The sequence below is a fragment of the Heterodontus francisci genome, chromosome 30 (genome assembly GCF_036365525.1).
Source record: "Heterodontus francisci isolate sHetFra1 chromosome 30, sHetFra1.hap1, whole genome shotgun sequence".
In the NCBI taxonomy this organism is placed as follows: domain Eukaryota; kingdom Metazoa; phylum Chordata; class Chondrichthyes; order Heterodontiformes; family Heterodontidae; genus Heterodontus; species Heterodontus francisci.
This window is the reverse complement of record NC_090400.1, coordinates 59,079,790-59,096,320: the sequence shown is the minus strand read 5'-3', so window position 1 is coordinate 59,096,320 and position 16,531 is coordinate 59,079,790. Positions and strand designations below refer to the sequence as shown.

The 16,531-nt window shown below is 46.5% G+C and overlaps 1 protein-coding gene across 2 annotated transcripts in view; it reads right to left on the bottom strand.

The window, feature by feature from the left end:
• Positions 1–236: 236 nt before the first annotated feature.
• Positions 237–16,531, bottom strand: part of LOC137346851 (Na(+)/citrate cotransporter-like) — an 81,599-nt gene continuing 65,304 nt past the window's right edge. For both annotated transcript variants that reach the window (XM_068010792.1, XM_068010791.1), the window contains 4 exons: positions 16,177–16,292; positions 14,828–14,989; positions 8,152–8,289; positions 237–3,666 (listed from right to left, as the gene is read on the bottom strand). In XM_068010792.1, the coding sequence (XP_067866893.1) occupies positions 3,538–3,666; positions 8,152–8,289; positions 14,828–14,989; positions 16,177–16,292 (545 nt within the window). In that variant the 3' untranslated portion in view covers positions 237–3,537. The remainder of the gene's footprint in view (positions 3,667–8,151; positions 8,290–14,827; positions 14,990–16,176; positions 16,293–16,531) is intronic.

Below are 16,531 nucleotides of genomic sequence, written 5' to 3'. Positions count from 1 at the left end.
TCCGGTCTCCCTCCTCAGCACGGATTATAAGATCGTTGCCGGGGCTATGTTTACCCGCCTGGGCTCCGTGCTGGCCCACATGATCCACCCCGACCAGTCCTACACGGTCCCGGGCCGGTCCATCCAGGACAACATCCACCTGGTCCGGGACCTGATCCATCTTTCCCAGAGGACTGGTCAGTCGGTCGCCTTTCTCTCCCTTGATCAGGAGAAGGCGTTCGAAAGGGTGGATCACGAATACCTTTTCGGGACTCTGTGCGCTTTCGGACTCGGGCCGCATTTCGTGGCCCGGGTCCGACTTTTATACGCCGCCGCAGAGTGTCCAGTCAAAGTTAACGGGTCCTTGACAGCGCCCCTTCGCTTTGGGAGAGGAGTGCATCAGGGATGCCCCATGTCCGGCCAATTGTATACCATCTGCGTGGAGCCGTTCCTCTGCCTGCTTCGCAGGAGGTTGACGGGATTGGCTCTGCGCGAGCCAGCCATGCGGGTCGTCCTCTCGGCTTATGCCAATTATGTGTGCCTGGCAGTCACAGATCCCGTTGACTTGCGGAGGATGCGCGACTGCCAGCAGACCTTTTCTGCCGCGTCCTCCGCGAGGATCAGTTGGGGGAAATGTTCCGGACTCCTGGTGGGTCAGTGGCAGGTGGACACCCTGCCGGAGGAGATGACACCTTTTGCGTGGAGCACCACGCACCTCCTCTATCTAGGAGTCCACCTTAGCCCCGCTGAGGAAGCCTGGCCGGCAAACTGGCAGGAGTTGGAGGCGAAAGTCACCGCTCGGCTGGGGCGCTGGACAGGACTGCTCCGAGTGCTTTCCTACAGGGGCCGAGCGTTGGTCATAAACCAACTGGTGGCCTCCATGCTGTGGTACCGGTTAGTCACTTTGGCCCTGCACCCTGCATTCGCCACTAAGATCCAGAAGAAACTCGTCGATTTCTTCTGGGGCAAGAGGAAACACTGGGTCTCTGCTACGGTCCTGAGTCTCCCGATCAAGGAGGGCAGCCAGTCGCTGGTGTGCGTCCGCACCCAGGCTGCAACTCTCCGCCTTTGGACCCTGCAGAGATACCTGTACGTCGAGCGTCCTCCCATATGGTGTGTGCTGGCGGCGAATTTTTTCCACCAGTGTCACTGCCTTCAAGCCGACACGCAGCTCCTGGTGGAGACCGTTAGCCGCGCCTCTCTGAGGGAGTTGCCTGTCTTTTACCGGGATCTATTCCGATTCTAAAACATGGTCACCTCCAGTCAGGGCAGCCAACTCCAGGGACGGACCGGTGGGCGGAGCAGTCGCTGAAGCCTCAGGGACGCCCCTCACTACGGGTGACGAGGGGGCTCGGGAGCGCGGAGCGGTCCCGGCCGAGCTGACCCCCGCTCAGCTGGAACTGCTCATTGGACCCAGGCCCCGAAACCCTCCTAGGGAGCCGGTCCCGCACAACCCGAGCCGCCTCTCGGAAATGCCCTCCGTGCCATTCCAATTGGCGCGGAGGGGTTTCCTGTATGGGCTGCTCCTGCACGGGCTGCTCCTGCACACTCTCCACTTCCTCGCCCTCGTCAGCCGGCCAGACGCCAACGCGAAACCCCAATGGAGGTCTCTCTACGCGGGAGTCTTCCCCCTTTACATCAAGGACCTGGGGTGGAGGCTGGTGCACAGGGCAGTCCCGTGCAATAGACCTTTAAATCGGTTCACGGACTCCCAGACCGCCTGTACTTTCTGCGGCCTGGACGAGTCCGTGTTCCACATTTATACGGAGTGTGTGAGGTTGCAGCCCCTCTTTGAGTATCTGAAGGGGCTGCTCCTCAAGTTCTGGCTGCACTTCAGTCCCACGCTCCTGATCTTTGGGCACCCAGTGCGGAGGGGCGTGGGCCGGGAGGAGCATCTCCTCGTCGGTCTGCTCCTGGGCCTGGCCAAGGTGACAATTCACAGGTCCAGGCTGCGGGCCGTGGGGGGTTTTGTCCTCCCCGATTGCCTGCCCCTCTTCCGCGGTTACGTTTGCGCCCGGGTGTCCCTGGAGAAGTAGCATGCGGTGTCCGCCGGTACGCTTGAGGCCTTCCGCAACCGGTGGGCACCGCAGGGACTGGAGTGCATTGTCGACGCCGAGAATGGCATTTTAATTTGAGTTTTTTGTTTATATATCTGTCTTTAAGAAAGTTATTTAAAAAATATAAATATGTATATAAAGGGGGCTGAGGAATAAAGACCCCCTCGACATAAAATATATGAAAGGGGCCTGGGGTATAAAGGCCACCTTATATATAAAAAAAGAAAAAAACCAACGGGGTTAGATAGAGAGTAAAGCTCCCTCTACACTGTCCCATCAGTGATTCCTGATACTTAACCCTGTATTCCTTATATTGGAATTGAATTCCATGGAAGCAGCACCAATTATAGAGAATGGTTTATGACAGGCTGTCTAACTACCTGCCCCAGTGCAATGTTCCTGTGTAGCAATAGCATTCTGCAAATTGTGGGAGGAGGAGGCCATTCAGCCCCTTGAACCTGCTCTGTCAGTTATATCATGGCTGATCAGTGCCTCAACTCTGTTTACCTGCCTTTCCTCCCTTATCGAACAGAAAGCTATCCATCTCAGTCTTCAGAATGAGCCCATCCATAGCCTTGTGGGGGAGATTTCCTCGATCCTCTCAGTGAAAAGCCTCTTCTTGATTTCGCTCGAATGGTCTAGCTCAAACAAGCGCCCATGATGGAGACAAAACAATGAGGACAGGTGGCTAATCGTCCATGAGGTTCCCATCCCGAGCTGCAGTCCATACAATGTCCCTTTGCAGTGGGAGTGAGGGACAGCCATCAGGAGCAGGGACCATACCCTTGGTACTGCCTTCCATGGAATAAATACCCTGCTGCCCTGCCAAGGCCCCACATGACCCGTGGGATTACAGTAACACTGGGTAAAGGAGCATCGATGAGCATGTGGAGGGGAGAGGGAGATTCAGAGGAAGGGATATTCGGATACAGAATTGATTCCCACATGAAACACCTGAAGCCCAGTCAACTGCAGCACTTAAGGAGAAATTAGAGAAACACTTAAAGAAGGAAAATATTAAAGGATACGGGAGAAGCAGGGTGATGGCATTAGAATAGAGTGTCAAACAGCAGCACGATGGACTGAATGGTCTCCACTTGTGCCAGAATATCTCTGATTGTGTGAGGATTTCATTGGCAGGGACACAAACTCTAACTTTATCTTTATCTATCTTTAACACAACTCTAGCTTATCAATGGATGTAGATTAACACTTAACTTTGATCTATGGATCTGAAACTAAAGTCCAAGTTCAGGGATAAGTAATCCAAACTAATCGAACCAAATAACCGGGTACAGTTGTCAGGAATAATTTAATCTTTTCGTCGGCACACTCATATTTCTGCATTCCCCACAAGCTATACACAGTCTGATCACATTCGTCTAGAATTCCTTGAGTATGCAGTTTCCACTGATTAAATGACAGCCACCAATCTCCAGCTCTCTCTGTTTCCCACTTCAATAAACTCCAACTCTTGCCTGACACACGTGCTCCCTGTCTGTCACATTCCGAGTGTGACATTAGCCCAGTCAGGGAAAGTGTTGAGTTGGAACATTGGCTTACCCCAGATGTTGATGGCTATCGTAACACTGGTCACTCCGATTACATTGAGCATAGATCCAGCCTTGACCTGTACAATGGTAAACATAGATTAGTCAAATCAGATTCAAATCTGCCCACTCAAAGCTGGATGACTAGCAGTTAAATTCCTGAAGTTATAAAGCAGTGAGGAAGGCGACGGGCACCAGTTCAAGCCCTTGAGCCCATTACATTGCATATACACAGGAAAAGGAGGAGGCCATTCAGCCCCTCAAGTATGTCTCACAGGAACAGGAGGAGGCCATTCAACCCCTCGAGTCTGTTACACAGGAACAGGAGGAGACCATTCAGCCCCTTGAGTCTATTACACAGGAACAGGAGGAGGCCATTCAGCCCCTCGAGCCTGTTACACAGGAACAGGAGGAGACCATTCAGCCCCTCGAGTCTATTACACAGGAACAGGAGGAGACCATTCAGCCCCTTGAGTCTATTACACAGGAACAGGAGGAGGCCATTCAGCCCCTCGAGCCTGTTACACAGGAACAGGAGGAGGTCATTCAGCCCCTCGATCCTGTTACATCGGAACAGGAGGAGGCCATTCAGCCCCTCGAGTCTGTTTCACAGGAACAGGAGGAGGCTATTCGACCCAGCTGTTTGCTAGCTTAGTCCCATTCCTCAGTTCTTTCCCCATAGCCCTGTAAATTTACCCCATCAAGTACTTATATTAAAATATAAAAAAGAAAAAATATTTCCAGTGGTTGAAGGATTGATAATGAGAGGGCACAGATTTAAGGTGATTGGAAAAAGCAGAATTGGATAAATACTTGAAGGAGAAAAAATTGCAGGAGTATGGGGAAAAAGCAGTGGAGTGGGACTAACTGGTTTGGTGTTCAAAAGAGCCAGTGTAGACTCAATGGGATGAATGGTCTCCTTCTGTGCTGTACTATTCTATGATTATATTCTATAATTTATCCAATTGCCTTTTGAAAGTTACTATTGAATCTGCTTCCACCGCCCTTTCAGGCAGCGCGTTCCAGATCACAACAACTCACTGTGTAAAGACAAAATTCTCATCTCCCATTGACTTTTTCCAGTTATCTTAAATCTGTGTCCTCTGGTTACCGACCCTTCTACCACTGAAAACTGTTTCCTTTTATTAACCCTATCAATCTTGTTTATCAATTTGAGCACCTCGATTAAATCTCTTAAGCCTCTTTGTTCTAAAAACAATCCCAGTTTCACCAGTCTCTCCACATAACTGAAATCCCTCATCTCTGGAACAATCCAGTAAATCTCCTCTGCGGCCTCTCTAAGACCTTCACCTCCTTCCTAAAGTGTGGTGCCCTGAACTGGATATAATACTCCAGGTGGGATTTAACCGGTGTTCTATAAAGGTTTAGCATCATTTCCTCGCTTTTGTACTCCATTCTACGATTAATAAAGTCAAGGATCCTGTACCCTTTAACAGCCTTCTCAACTTGTCCTGCACCTTCAATGATTTGTGTACAAACACCTCCAGGTCTCTCTGTTCCTGCATCTTGTTTAAAATTGTACCATTTAGTTTCTGTTGCTTCTCCTCATTCTTCCACCCAAAATGTATCACTTCGCACTTCTCTGAATTGAACTGTATCTGCCATGTATCTGCCCATTTCACCCAGTCTGTCTCTGCCCTCCTGAAGTTTGTTACTATTCTCCTCATTGTTTACTATATTTCCAAGTTTCCATCTATAAATTTTGAAATTATGCTCTGCATTTTTTTATACATTCCTGGGATGTGGGTGTCGCTGGCTAGTCCAGCATTTATTGCCCATCCCTAATTGCCCTTGAGAAGGTGGTGGTGAGCTGCCTTCTTGAACTGCTGCAGTCCATGTGGGGTAGGTATACCCACAGTGCTGCTCGGAAGAGAGTTCCAGGATTTTGACCCAGTGACAGTGAAGGAACGGCGATTATAGTTCCAAATCAGGATGGTGTGTGACTTGGAGGGGAACTTGCATGTGGTGATGTTTACCTAAGTCTAGATCATGAATATATATCAAGAAGAGCAGTGGTCCTAATACTGACCCCTGGGGAACCCCACTGCACATTGCCGTCCAGTCTGAGAAACAACCATTCACCATTACTCTCTGCTTTCTGTTTAGCCAAATTTGTATCCATGCTGTCATTTCCCTTTGATCCCATGGGCTTTAATTTTGAAGTCTATTATGTGCTACTTTGTCAAAGATGTTGTGAAAGTCCATATACACAACATCAACCACGCTATCCTCAACAATCGTCTCTGTTAGTTCAGCAAAGAACCCAATCAACGTATTCAAACATGACTTGCCTTTAACAAATGTGTGCTGACTCTCATTAATTAACCCATACTTTCCAAGTGCCAATGAATGTTGTCCCGGATTATTTGCTAATCTACGCCTCAACTCCATTTACCCGCCTTTTCTCCATATCCCTTAATACCCTTACCCAAAGTTCTATCAGTCTCAGTCTTGAACATTTCAATTGATCTTCAGCATCAACAGCTTTCTGGGGTGAGAGAGTTCCAGATTCCCACTCCCCTTTGTGTGAAGAACTGCTTCCTGACATCACCCCTGAACGGCCTGGCTCCAATTTGAAGATTTTGCCCTAATGTTCTAAACTCCGCCCCCACCCCCCCTACCGATCACAGGTAATGGTTTCTCTGCACCTCCCCTCCCTTTATTATTTTAAGATTCCTGCCCTTGTGCTCTGATTGCGATCTTCTCACACCTTTGGACAAGTTGAGCAAATCCAATCTGGCACTGGGTAACCTTTCAGAAGGAACAGCTCACCAGAAATCTGGGCTACATATTTGAAAAGTCACTTCTGTCCACCTACTCTCAAAGATGCTGACTCCACATTGGGATATGGTTCCATGGACATCACCAACCTTTCCACTGCTTCACCAAAATGGGCATTCTTCGATCAGATGAGTAGGGAAAGTTTGTTTCCTGTGGATCGAGAGTCAGTAATGAGGGCCCATTAATTTAAAATTATCACTGGGGGAGTAAGAAGAGGGATTAGCTTGGATTTCTTAAGTGGGGCGGCACTTTGGCGCACTGGTTAGCACTGCAGCCTCACAGCTCCAGCGACCCGGGTTCAATTCTGGGTACTGCCTGTGTGGATTTTGCAAGTTCTCCCTGTGTCTGCGTGGGTTTCCTCCGGGTGCTCCGGTTTCCTCCCACATGCCAAAGACTTGCAGGTTGATAGGTAAATTGGCCATTAGCAATTGCCCCTAGTATAGGTAGATGGTAGGGAAATATAGGGACAGGTGGGGATGTGGTAGGAATATGGGATTAGTGTAGGATTAGTATAAATGGGTGGTTGATGGTCGGCACAGACTTGGTGGACCGAAGGGCCTGTTTCAGTGCTGTATCTCTAAACTAAACTAAGGAGGGTTGTTGGGACATGAAATGCTTGAGTACTTGAGTCAGAGACATTACTGGCTAAATATTTGAAGCAGAGGAAAATACCTGACTGGGGAGAAAGAAAGACATGGAGATTAGTTTTGAATTGCTTTAGTAAAGAGCCAGCACAGAGATGATGGGCTGAATGGCCTCCTTCCGCACTGTAAATGTTCATGGTTCCACAGTTCAGCACCACTCTGGATAGCCTGATGAGCCAGTATGGCAGACTATGTCACAAAACTGTCTCTGTTCAGGTAAAATTCACAGTTCAGGGAAGAATAAAAATGAAGCATATTATCAAAATGGTGAGAGATTGCGGAGCTCTGAGATGCAGAGGGTTCTGGGTGTCCTAGTGCATGAATCACATGGTGGTGGTGAGCTGCCACCTTCTCAAGGGCAATTAGGGATGGGCAATAAATGCCGGTCTGGCCAGCGTCGCCCACATCCCATGAATGGAAAAAAAAAAAGCATAACCTCCCTACTCTTGTATTCAATTCCCCTCACGATAAACTATAAACATTCTATTAGCTTTCCTAATTCAGTTATACAGGGCATTAGTGAGACCACATCTGAAGTACTGAGTACAGTGCTGGTCTCCTTATTTAAGGAAGGATGTAAATACATCATAAACAGTTTAGAGAAGGTTTACTAAGATCCTGAGGGGTCTTGACAGGGTGGATGTGGAAAGGATGTTTCCCCTTGTGGGAGAATCTCGAACTAGGGGTCACTGTTTAAAAATAAGGGGTCGCCCATTTAAGACAGAGATGAGGAGAAATGTTTTCTCTCAGAGGGTTGTGAGTCTTTGGAATTCTCTTCCTCGAAAGGCAGTGGAAGCAGAGACTTTGAATATTTTTAAGGCGGAGGTAGATAGATTCTTGATGAGCAAGGGAGTGGAAGGTTATTGGGGGAAGACGGGAATATGGAGTCGAGGTTACAATCAGATCAGCTGTGATCTTATTGAATGGGGGAAAAGGTTCAAGGGGCTGAGTGGTTTACTCCTGCTCCTAATTCACATGTTCGTACTTTCATAAACATTCAAGAGTTTGGAGCAATCCGTACAATCTAAGGTATTGCCTTTAAGCTATAAAAGGAGCAAGCGTTCCAATTGGCCATCACGCTGAACGATGAAACTTCCAAGATCTTTCCTACATACTTACCATATCTGAGATCCTGAGGTGTCCATAGGAGAACACGATGGCATTGGGCGGTGTGGCAACAGGCAGCATGAAGGCCAAAGAAGTGCTTAAAGTGGTTGGAATCATCACATACAGAGGATTCATACGGATCAAAACAGCCTGGATTGGAAAAAAGAGTGCAGAGTTAGCAAGATGGAGTGACATCTCAGAGTCTGCATTGGTTGACTGGAATTAGCGGCTGCAGGAATTTTGCTTAATGTGATACAATTTAACTCAAGTTAAACTGGTGTAATTATTGAATCCTGAGTGTTAATGGTTCACTCCTGCAGTGTTCAATGAATTAGGTAAAGCTCAGCCCAAAATATTCAACTCGAAAAACCAAGAGCAAAGTGAGCAACAGTATTTGGGGCTGAGATTCAGTGTGCAAATATTCTTATTACACAGAGCCCTGGTTTAATGGCTGAGACATCAAATTGAGTCTCCATCTGCCCTCTCAGGTGGGTGTAAAAGATCCCACAGTCACTATTTCGAAGAAGAGCAGGGGAGTTCTCCCTGGTCACCTGGGGCAAGCATTTATCCCTCAATCAACGTAATTAAAAATCAGATCAGTCTAACTTCAGTAGTGGGCATATTATTGGAATCAATACTGAGAGACAGGATAAACTGTCACTTAGAAAGGCACAGGTTAATCAAGAATAGCATGGATTTAAGGGAAGATTTTGTTTGATCAACTTGATCAAATCTTTTGAAAAAATAACAAGATTGATGAGGGTAGTGCAGTTGATGTGGTCTACATAGATTTTAGCAAGGCTTTTGACAAGGCCCCACATGGTAGACTGGTTAAAAAAATAAATTCCCATGGGATCCAGGGAAATGCAGCAAGGTGGATACAAAATTGGCTCAGTGGCAGGAAACAAAGGGTAATTGTTGACGGGTGTTTTTGTGACTGGAGGGCTGTTTCCAGTGGCATTCCGCAGGGCTCAGTACTGGGTCCCTGCTTTCTGTGGTTTATATTAACGTCTTGGAAGTAAATGTAGGGGGCATGATCAAGAATTTTGCAGATGACACAAAGATTGGCCATGTGGTAGATGGTAGATCGCGAGGAGGATATTGATGGTTTGGTCAGATGGGCAGAAAAGTGGCAAATGGAATTCAACCCTGGAGAAGTGTGAGGTGTTGTATATAGGGAGGTCAAACAAGGCAAAGAAATACACAATTAATGGGAAAATACTGAGAAGTGTAGAGGAAGTGAGGGACCTTGGAGTGAATGTCCACAGATCCCTGAAGGTCGCAGGACAGGTTGATAAGGTGGTTAAGAAGGCAAATGGAATCCTTTCCTTTATTAGCCGAGGTATAGAATATAAGAGCAGGGAGGTTATGTTGGAACTGTATAACTCATTGGTTAGGCCACAACTTGAATACTGTGTGTAGTTCTGGTCACCTCATTACAGAAAGGATGTAATTGCACTAGAGAGGGTAGAGGAGATTTACAAGGATGTTGCCAGGACTGGAAAAATGCAGCTATGAGGAAAGATTGGATAGTCTGGGGTTGTTCTTCTTGGAGCAGAGAAGACGGAGGGGAGATCTGATTAAAATGTACAAAATTTTGAGGGGCCTGGATAGAGAGGAGGTGAAGGGTCTATTCATCTTAGCAGAGAGGTCAGTGACGAGGGGGCATAGATTTAAAGTGATTGGTAGAAAAATTAAAGGGGAGATGAGGAAAAATGTTTTTACCCAGAGGGTGGTGGGGGTCTGGAACTCACTGCCTGAAAGAGTAGTCGAGGCAGAAACCCTCAACCCATTGAAGAGGTATATTGGATGTGCACCTCAAGTGCTGTAATCTGCAGGGCTACGGACCAAATGCTGGAAGGTGGGATTAGAATAGGTGGATCGTTGCTCAGCCAGTACAGACACGATGGGCCAAGTGGCCATAAATGTTCTATGATTCTAAACTTTCAATGAAAACCGCTATATAAAGGCAACACTTTTAATCTTGTATTTATGCAGCAACATATCAAAGGGTTTCAGTGACAATGAGCTGCTCGGAATTGCAATGACTGTTCTTATGTAGGTAACCACAGCAGCTTTTTTATGCACAAGTTCCCATAATTGACAATGAGACGAATGCTCCAGTTCATTTGATTTCTGTTGCTTTAGGTGTAGGGAGGAATTGCAGTCAGGTCACTAACCAAAACCTTCATCTCCCTTTAGAGAGAGCCATGGTAGTGTTAGGTGGACAGGTAGTCTGGACCTCAGCTTCATCCAAAGCATGGTATTTAAGATTTTGTTCATAGATTTACATTAAGGAGTTCCTTTTAGAAAAATAATTTATTTTCAGGATGTGAGCGTCACTGGCATCCCTAAATGCCCTTCAGAAGATGTTGGTGAGGTGCCTTCTTGAATCGCTGCAGTCCATGTGGTGTAGTTTAGAGAGGGAGTTCCAAGATTTAGACCCGGCGACAGTGAAGGAACGGTGATATAGTTCCAAGTCAGGATGGTGTGTGGTTTGGAGGGGAACTTGCAGGTGGTGATGTTCCCATGCATCTGCTGCCCTTGTCCTTCTAGGTAGTACAGGTCGTGGGTTTGGAAGGTGCTGTCGAAGGAGTCTTGGTGCATTGCTACAGTGCATCTTGTAGATGGTACACACTGCTGCCACTGTGCGTCGGTGGTGGAGGGAGTGAATGTTTGTAGATGGGGTGCCAATCAAGCGGGCTGCTTTGTCCTGGATGGTGTTGAGCTTCTTGAATGTTGTTGGAGCTGCACCCATCCAGGCAAGTGGAGAGTATTCCATCACACTCCTGACTTGTGCCTTGTGGACAGGCTTTGGGGAGTCAGGAGGTGAGTTACTCGCCACACAATTCCCAGCCTCTGACCTGCTCTTGTAGCCATGGTATTTATATGGCTGGTCCAGTTCAGTTTCTAGTCAATGGTAGCCTCCATACGACCATACGAGTTAGGAGCAGAAGTAGGCTATTAGTCCGTCTAGCCTGCTCCACAATTTAATAAGATCATGGCTGATCTGTTTGTGTTTTTAATTCCAGCCTCCCATCTACCCTCGATAATCTTTGATTCCCTTGCCTAACAAGAATCTATCTCCCTCCACCTTAAAATATTCAATGACCCCCACCTCCACCACCTTCTGAGGCAGAGAATTCCAAAGTTGCACAACCCTCAGAGAAAAAAATTCTCATCTCTGTCCCAAAAGAGCGACCCCTAATTTCAAAACAGTTCTGGACTCCCCCACAAGAGGAAACATCCTTTCCACATCTACCTTGTGAAGACGTTCAGGATCTTATAAACTTCAATCAAGTCTCCCCTACTCTTCTAAACTCCAGTGAAAACAAGCCCAGTCTGTCCAACCTTTCCTCATAAGACAACCCACTCATTCCAGGTATCAATCCAGTAAACCTCCTCTGAACCGCCTCCAATGCATTCACATCCTTCCTTAAATAAGGAGACCAAAACTGCAGACAGTATTCGAGATGTGGTCTCACCAATGCCCTGTATAACTGAAGCATAACATCCTTACTTTTATTTTCAATTCGTCTCGTAATACAGGATAGCATTCCATTAGCCTTCTTTATTACCTGCTGTACCTGCATACTAACTTTATGTGACTCCTGCACTAGAACACCTAGATCCCTCTGCACCTCAGAATTCTGCAGTCGTTGCCCATTTATGAAATACTCTGCTTTTTTATTCTTCCTGCCAAAGTGAACATTATTCTCCATCTGCCAGATTTTTGCCCACTCACTCAACCTGTCTATATCGGTCCGCAAGCTCCTTATGTCCTCTTCACAACATACTTTCCTAACTATCTTTGTGTCATCTGCAAATGTAGCTACCAGTCCATTGCTCCCCTCATCTAAGTCATTGATATAAATTGTAAAAGGTTGAGGCCTCAGCACAGACCCCTGCGGGACTCCATTCGTCACATCCTGCCAATCAGAAAAGGACCCATTTATGCATACTCTGTTTTCTGCCAGCCAGCCAATCTTCTATCCATGTTAATATGTTACCACCTCCACCACCACCCCCCCCCCCCCCCGCCACCCCCCACCCCACCACACAAGCTCCTACTTTGCACAATAACCTTTTATGTGGCACCTTGTCAAATGGTGGATATTGATAGTGGGGGATTCAGCAATGGTAATGCCATTGAATGTCAAGGGCAGATGGTTAGATTCTCTCTTGTTGGAGATGGGCATTGCCTGGCACTTGTATGATGCAAATGTTACTTGCCACTTATCAGCCCAAGCCTGAATGTTGTCTTGCTGCATTTCTACACGGACTGCTTCAGTATCTGAGGAGTCGTGAATGGTGCTGCAATTACCAGTGAACATCCCCACTTCTGACCTTATGATGGAGGGAAGGTCATTGATGAAGCAGCTGAAGATGGTTGGGTCTAGGACACTACCCGGAGGAACTCCTGCAGTGATGTCCTGGGACTGAGATGATTGACCTGCAACAACTACAACCATTTTCCATTGTGCTAGGTACAACTCCAACCAGCGGAGAGTTTTCCCATGCTTCTGAGCACCACAGCTTAGAAAGGGTGTATTGGTCCTTGAAGGAGTTCCGCATAGGTTTACCAGAATGATACCCGGATGCCAAGGGTTAATTTATGAGGAGAGAGTACACAAACCTGTACTGTCCCAAAAGATGAGCAAGATTTACAAGGTCATGTTAGGGTCAGCATTCATTCCTTGTCTGTCACTGTATAATATGTAGCAATGGAATTGGACACTTCATTCCCTTTACCCAATCTTTGGTGGCCGTGCCTTCAACGGCTGAGGCCCCAAATTCTGGAGTTTCCTCCCTAAACAACTGTGGCTCTCCACCTTGCTATCCTCCTTTAAGATTATCCTTAAAATCTACCTATTTGACCAAATTTCTAGTCACCACTCCTAATATCTCCTTCCTTGGCTCAATATCAATTTTCTGTTTGATTTACACTCCTGCAAAGCACCTTGGGATATTTTATTGCATTAAAGGCACTATAGAAATGCAAGTTGCTGTTGTTGTTGTTGTTGCATGGTGAAATTTCAACCAATGAGAACGGGGTGCCTTGTTGATCATTGTGCAACATCCACCAATAAGACTGGGAATCTTAGATTGGTGTGCAGCATGAGTCAAGAAGAATGGGAGCAGGTGAGGTTGTTGAGTGTAATTGGTCTGTCCCTGGTAATTGTGTTTGTTGAATGCTCAGTAATGATTTATTGACCATAGCGACAGCTCCTCGAAGAGAAGGCTTTTGGTTGGGATCAAAGGGTCAATGCTTGCTTATGTAGCAGAGATGTGTTTGTTCAATCAGTTCCAGATTCCCAGTTCAATGAAAATTGGTTGATGGTTTACTTTAACCTCCCTTTCATAACATGGATTCTTAAACTCAAACCTAAGCTGATTAACCAATGAGGCACGTCACACAGCTAAGAGGTCACTCGAGGATCTGCTCTAGTGCATTGGGTGATGTTCCTGTTCTTGCATATTTCAATAGTCCCCAGTTTGATTCTATACAGTTACTGTTGTACCAGCTGGTGGGGCACATTCTAGTCCCATCATCTCCCTGAAATAAGCTCCATTTTCAGCTTTCTACTGACTAACTGAGACATCATAGAAATAAAGGACAATGGACATTGGGCTGGAGAATAGAAATAGGGTGAAAATGCCACTCCAGAGAGCCGGTGGGAAGGTGGACATTGAAGCTCTGGTTCTTTCCTTCGGGAACAGCCTGGCAACATGGAATTTGAGGTGGGAAGGCCCTCATGGAGCTGTGCACCATGAACTGAATCATGGGTTGGACGGCTCCTATCCCTTTAAAGTGAAGACCCATTGCAGTTTTGCTGAAGGCAGATACCCTATGGGCAGACAGAGAAAAAGGAAAACAAACATAGCTTTGTCATAGCTACATGGGAACTCAACAGGTCATTGGGTTACATAACCAAAGCCCCCGAGCTCAAATCAGCCAGAGTAACTCAGTGAAATGTTGGATGTCAGACACTTTACTGGGGCCCTTCACAATATTGACTAGTGTTACACACAGTAAACATCCAATGGTTGACATTCAAATTAGTCATCACAGCAAGAATCCAGGGGCCAAAGTGGGCAGCTGGCCTATATAATAAAGGGAAGAGCTGGGCTGACATTTTATGTCAATGGTACATCTTTCATTTTTACGGAGTTTCCTTAATGAGATGGAATAATACCCATGGACTGCAGCGGTTCAAGAAGGCAGCTCACCACCACCTTTTCAGGGGCAATTAGGGATGGGCAATAAATGTTGTCCCTGCCAACAACACTCACATCCCGAAAATGGAGAGAATAATTGAACTTGAAGTTTGAATGGAATAGTGCTTGTGATGGGTAGAGATTAAAAAGGAATCTTCAGCCCATTTGATCTTCACCTTCCAGAATACCAACCCTACTGCTTCCACTTTATTCAGTTTAACACTCACTTGAACAGGCTGAACAGTCCTTGCTTTTGTGTTCTTGTCCAAAGGACAGCACCTCTGACAATGCAGCACTCCCTCAGTACACTAGAGTCTGCGTTATGTGCTCAAAGTCTGGTGTGGGGCACGAACACACAATTTTGTGACTCCAGGAAAAACTCTTGACAGGAAACTCTTTCCCCTCCTCCTCCCCATTTCATCCTCAATATACACTTTTATATACACAAGATGAAGAAAGCAGAGCCTACCATTGAAGCCAAGATAGGGAGGAAGAGTGTGGCTGTAGCTACGTTACTGGTGCACTCTGTGAAGATAGCAATCACCAAACACAAAACAACAACAATGGCCCACTGTGGGATAGTTTGGAGTGGAAGCAATGCATTCCCCAGCCACTTGGAAAGACCCGACACCTGAAAAAAATGCGAAGGTTTTATTGCCAACGTTTCTGTTAATATCCAGTCTAACATCCAGTCTACCCCCGAGCCTCTGGTCACTTGACACTTCAATTCTCCATCCCACTCCCATTATGACCTCTCTGCTTTAGCCCTTCTGCGTTGTTTCAGTGAAGTCAACATAGGCTCGAGGTACAACACCTCAACATTATAATGACCACTTACCATTGCAGGGCAGATACACATCTCCCCCCAACTGAACTGTCAGGAATGGGATATTTATTCTCAATTTGTATTTTCTTGAGTTTAGGAGATTGAGGGATGATCAGATTGAGGTGTTTAAAATGATAAAGAGAATTAATAGATGCAGAGAAACTATTTCCTCTGAAGGGGGGAGTCCAGAACAAGGGGGCAGAACCTTAAAATTGGAGCCAGTCCGTTCAGGGGTGATGTCAGGAAGCACTTCTTCACACAAAGGGGAGTGGGAATCTGGAACTCTCTCACCCCAGAAAGCTTCCTGAGACTGGGATCAATGGGAGATTTCAAGACTGAGCATTTTGTGGGTAAGGATATCAAGGAATATGAAGCCATGGTGGGCGAATGGAGTTCAGGTACAGATCAGCTATAATATCACTGAGTAGCAGCACAGGCTCGAGGGGCTGAATGGCCTCCTCCTGTTCCCAATGATCATATATGCTCTTCTGTCCCCTCAAAATCAAATTTAAAGGAAATGGTGACCTAGTCCCAGCCAGAGGTTATCAGTTCACACAACAGTGGATGGTGACACAACCATTTTACACAGTGAGTTGTTGTGATCTGGAACGTGCTGCTTGAAAGGGCGGTGGAAGCAGATTCAATAGTAACTTTCAAAAGGGGAATTGGAGAAATACTTGAAAAGAAAACATTTGCAGACCTGTACAGAAAGAGCAGGACTAATTGGATAGTTCTTTCAAAGAGCCAGCACAGGCACAATGGGCTGAATGGCCTCTTTCCATGCTGTATGATTCTATGAAATCAGACACGTCAATAACCTGATGTTGTTCTGTTTTTATCTGCAAGGGCAAAGTCCCAAAATGGTCAAGATTGGACCAGATTGAATTGGCCATAAACATGCGTCAGCTTGGCCCACGATTCTGGTCTTTCTCCATTTACCCCAGGGTTCAATGTTCCTGGGCAGATGAAAGGTACAACAGTCAGGTTCTTACCTCACAACCCTTGGCCAGCGCAAAGCCTCCGCCCAGCAATATGATCACACTCCAGGGGACCCTCTCTTGCACTGTATTCCATTGCAGGAGTTTCTTGATCTCTGTCGACTGCTGAACTGGTAGAAGTTGAGGAAGAAACATCCTGATCATCATTCTTTTCCTCCCCAGTCATTTCTACACTGCAATTGGCCGAAATGCATTTGATATTGGATTGTTGAAGTAATGTCAAAGAGCCTTGCAGTCAGGGCTCAGGTTTGTAAGGTCAGAGGGAGATGGATAGAGCAAGGGGCCAAACAATGTCTCTTCACCTCAGCAAAGTGGGTTCTTCAATTGCGGCATGGGCTACTGAAAAACG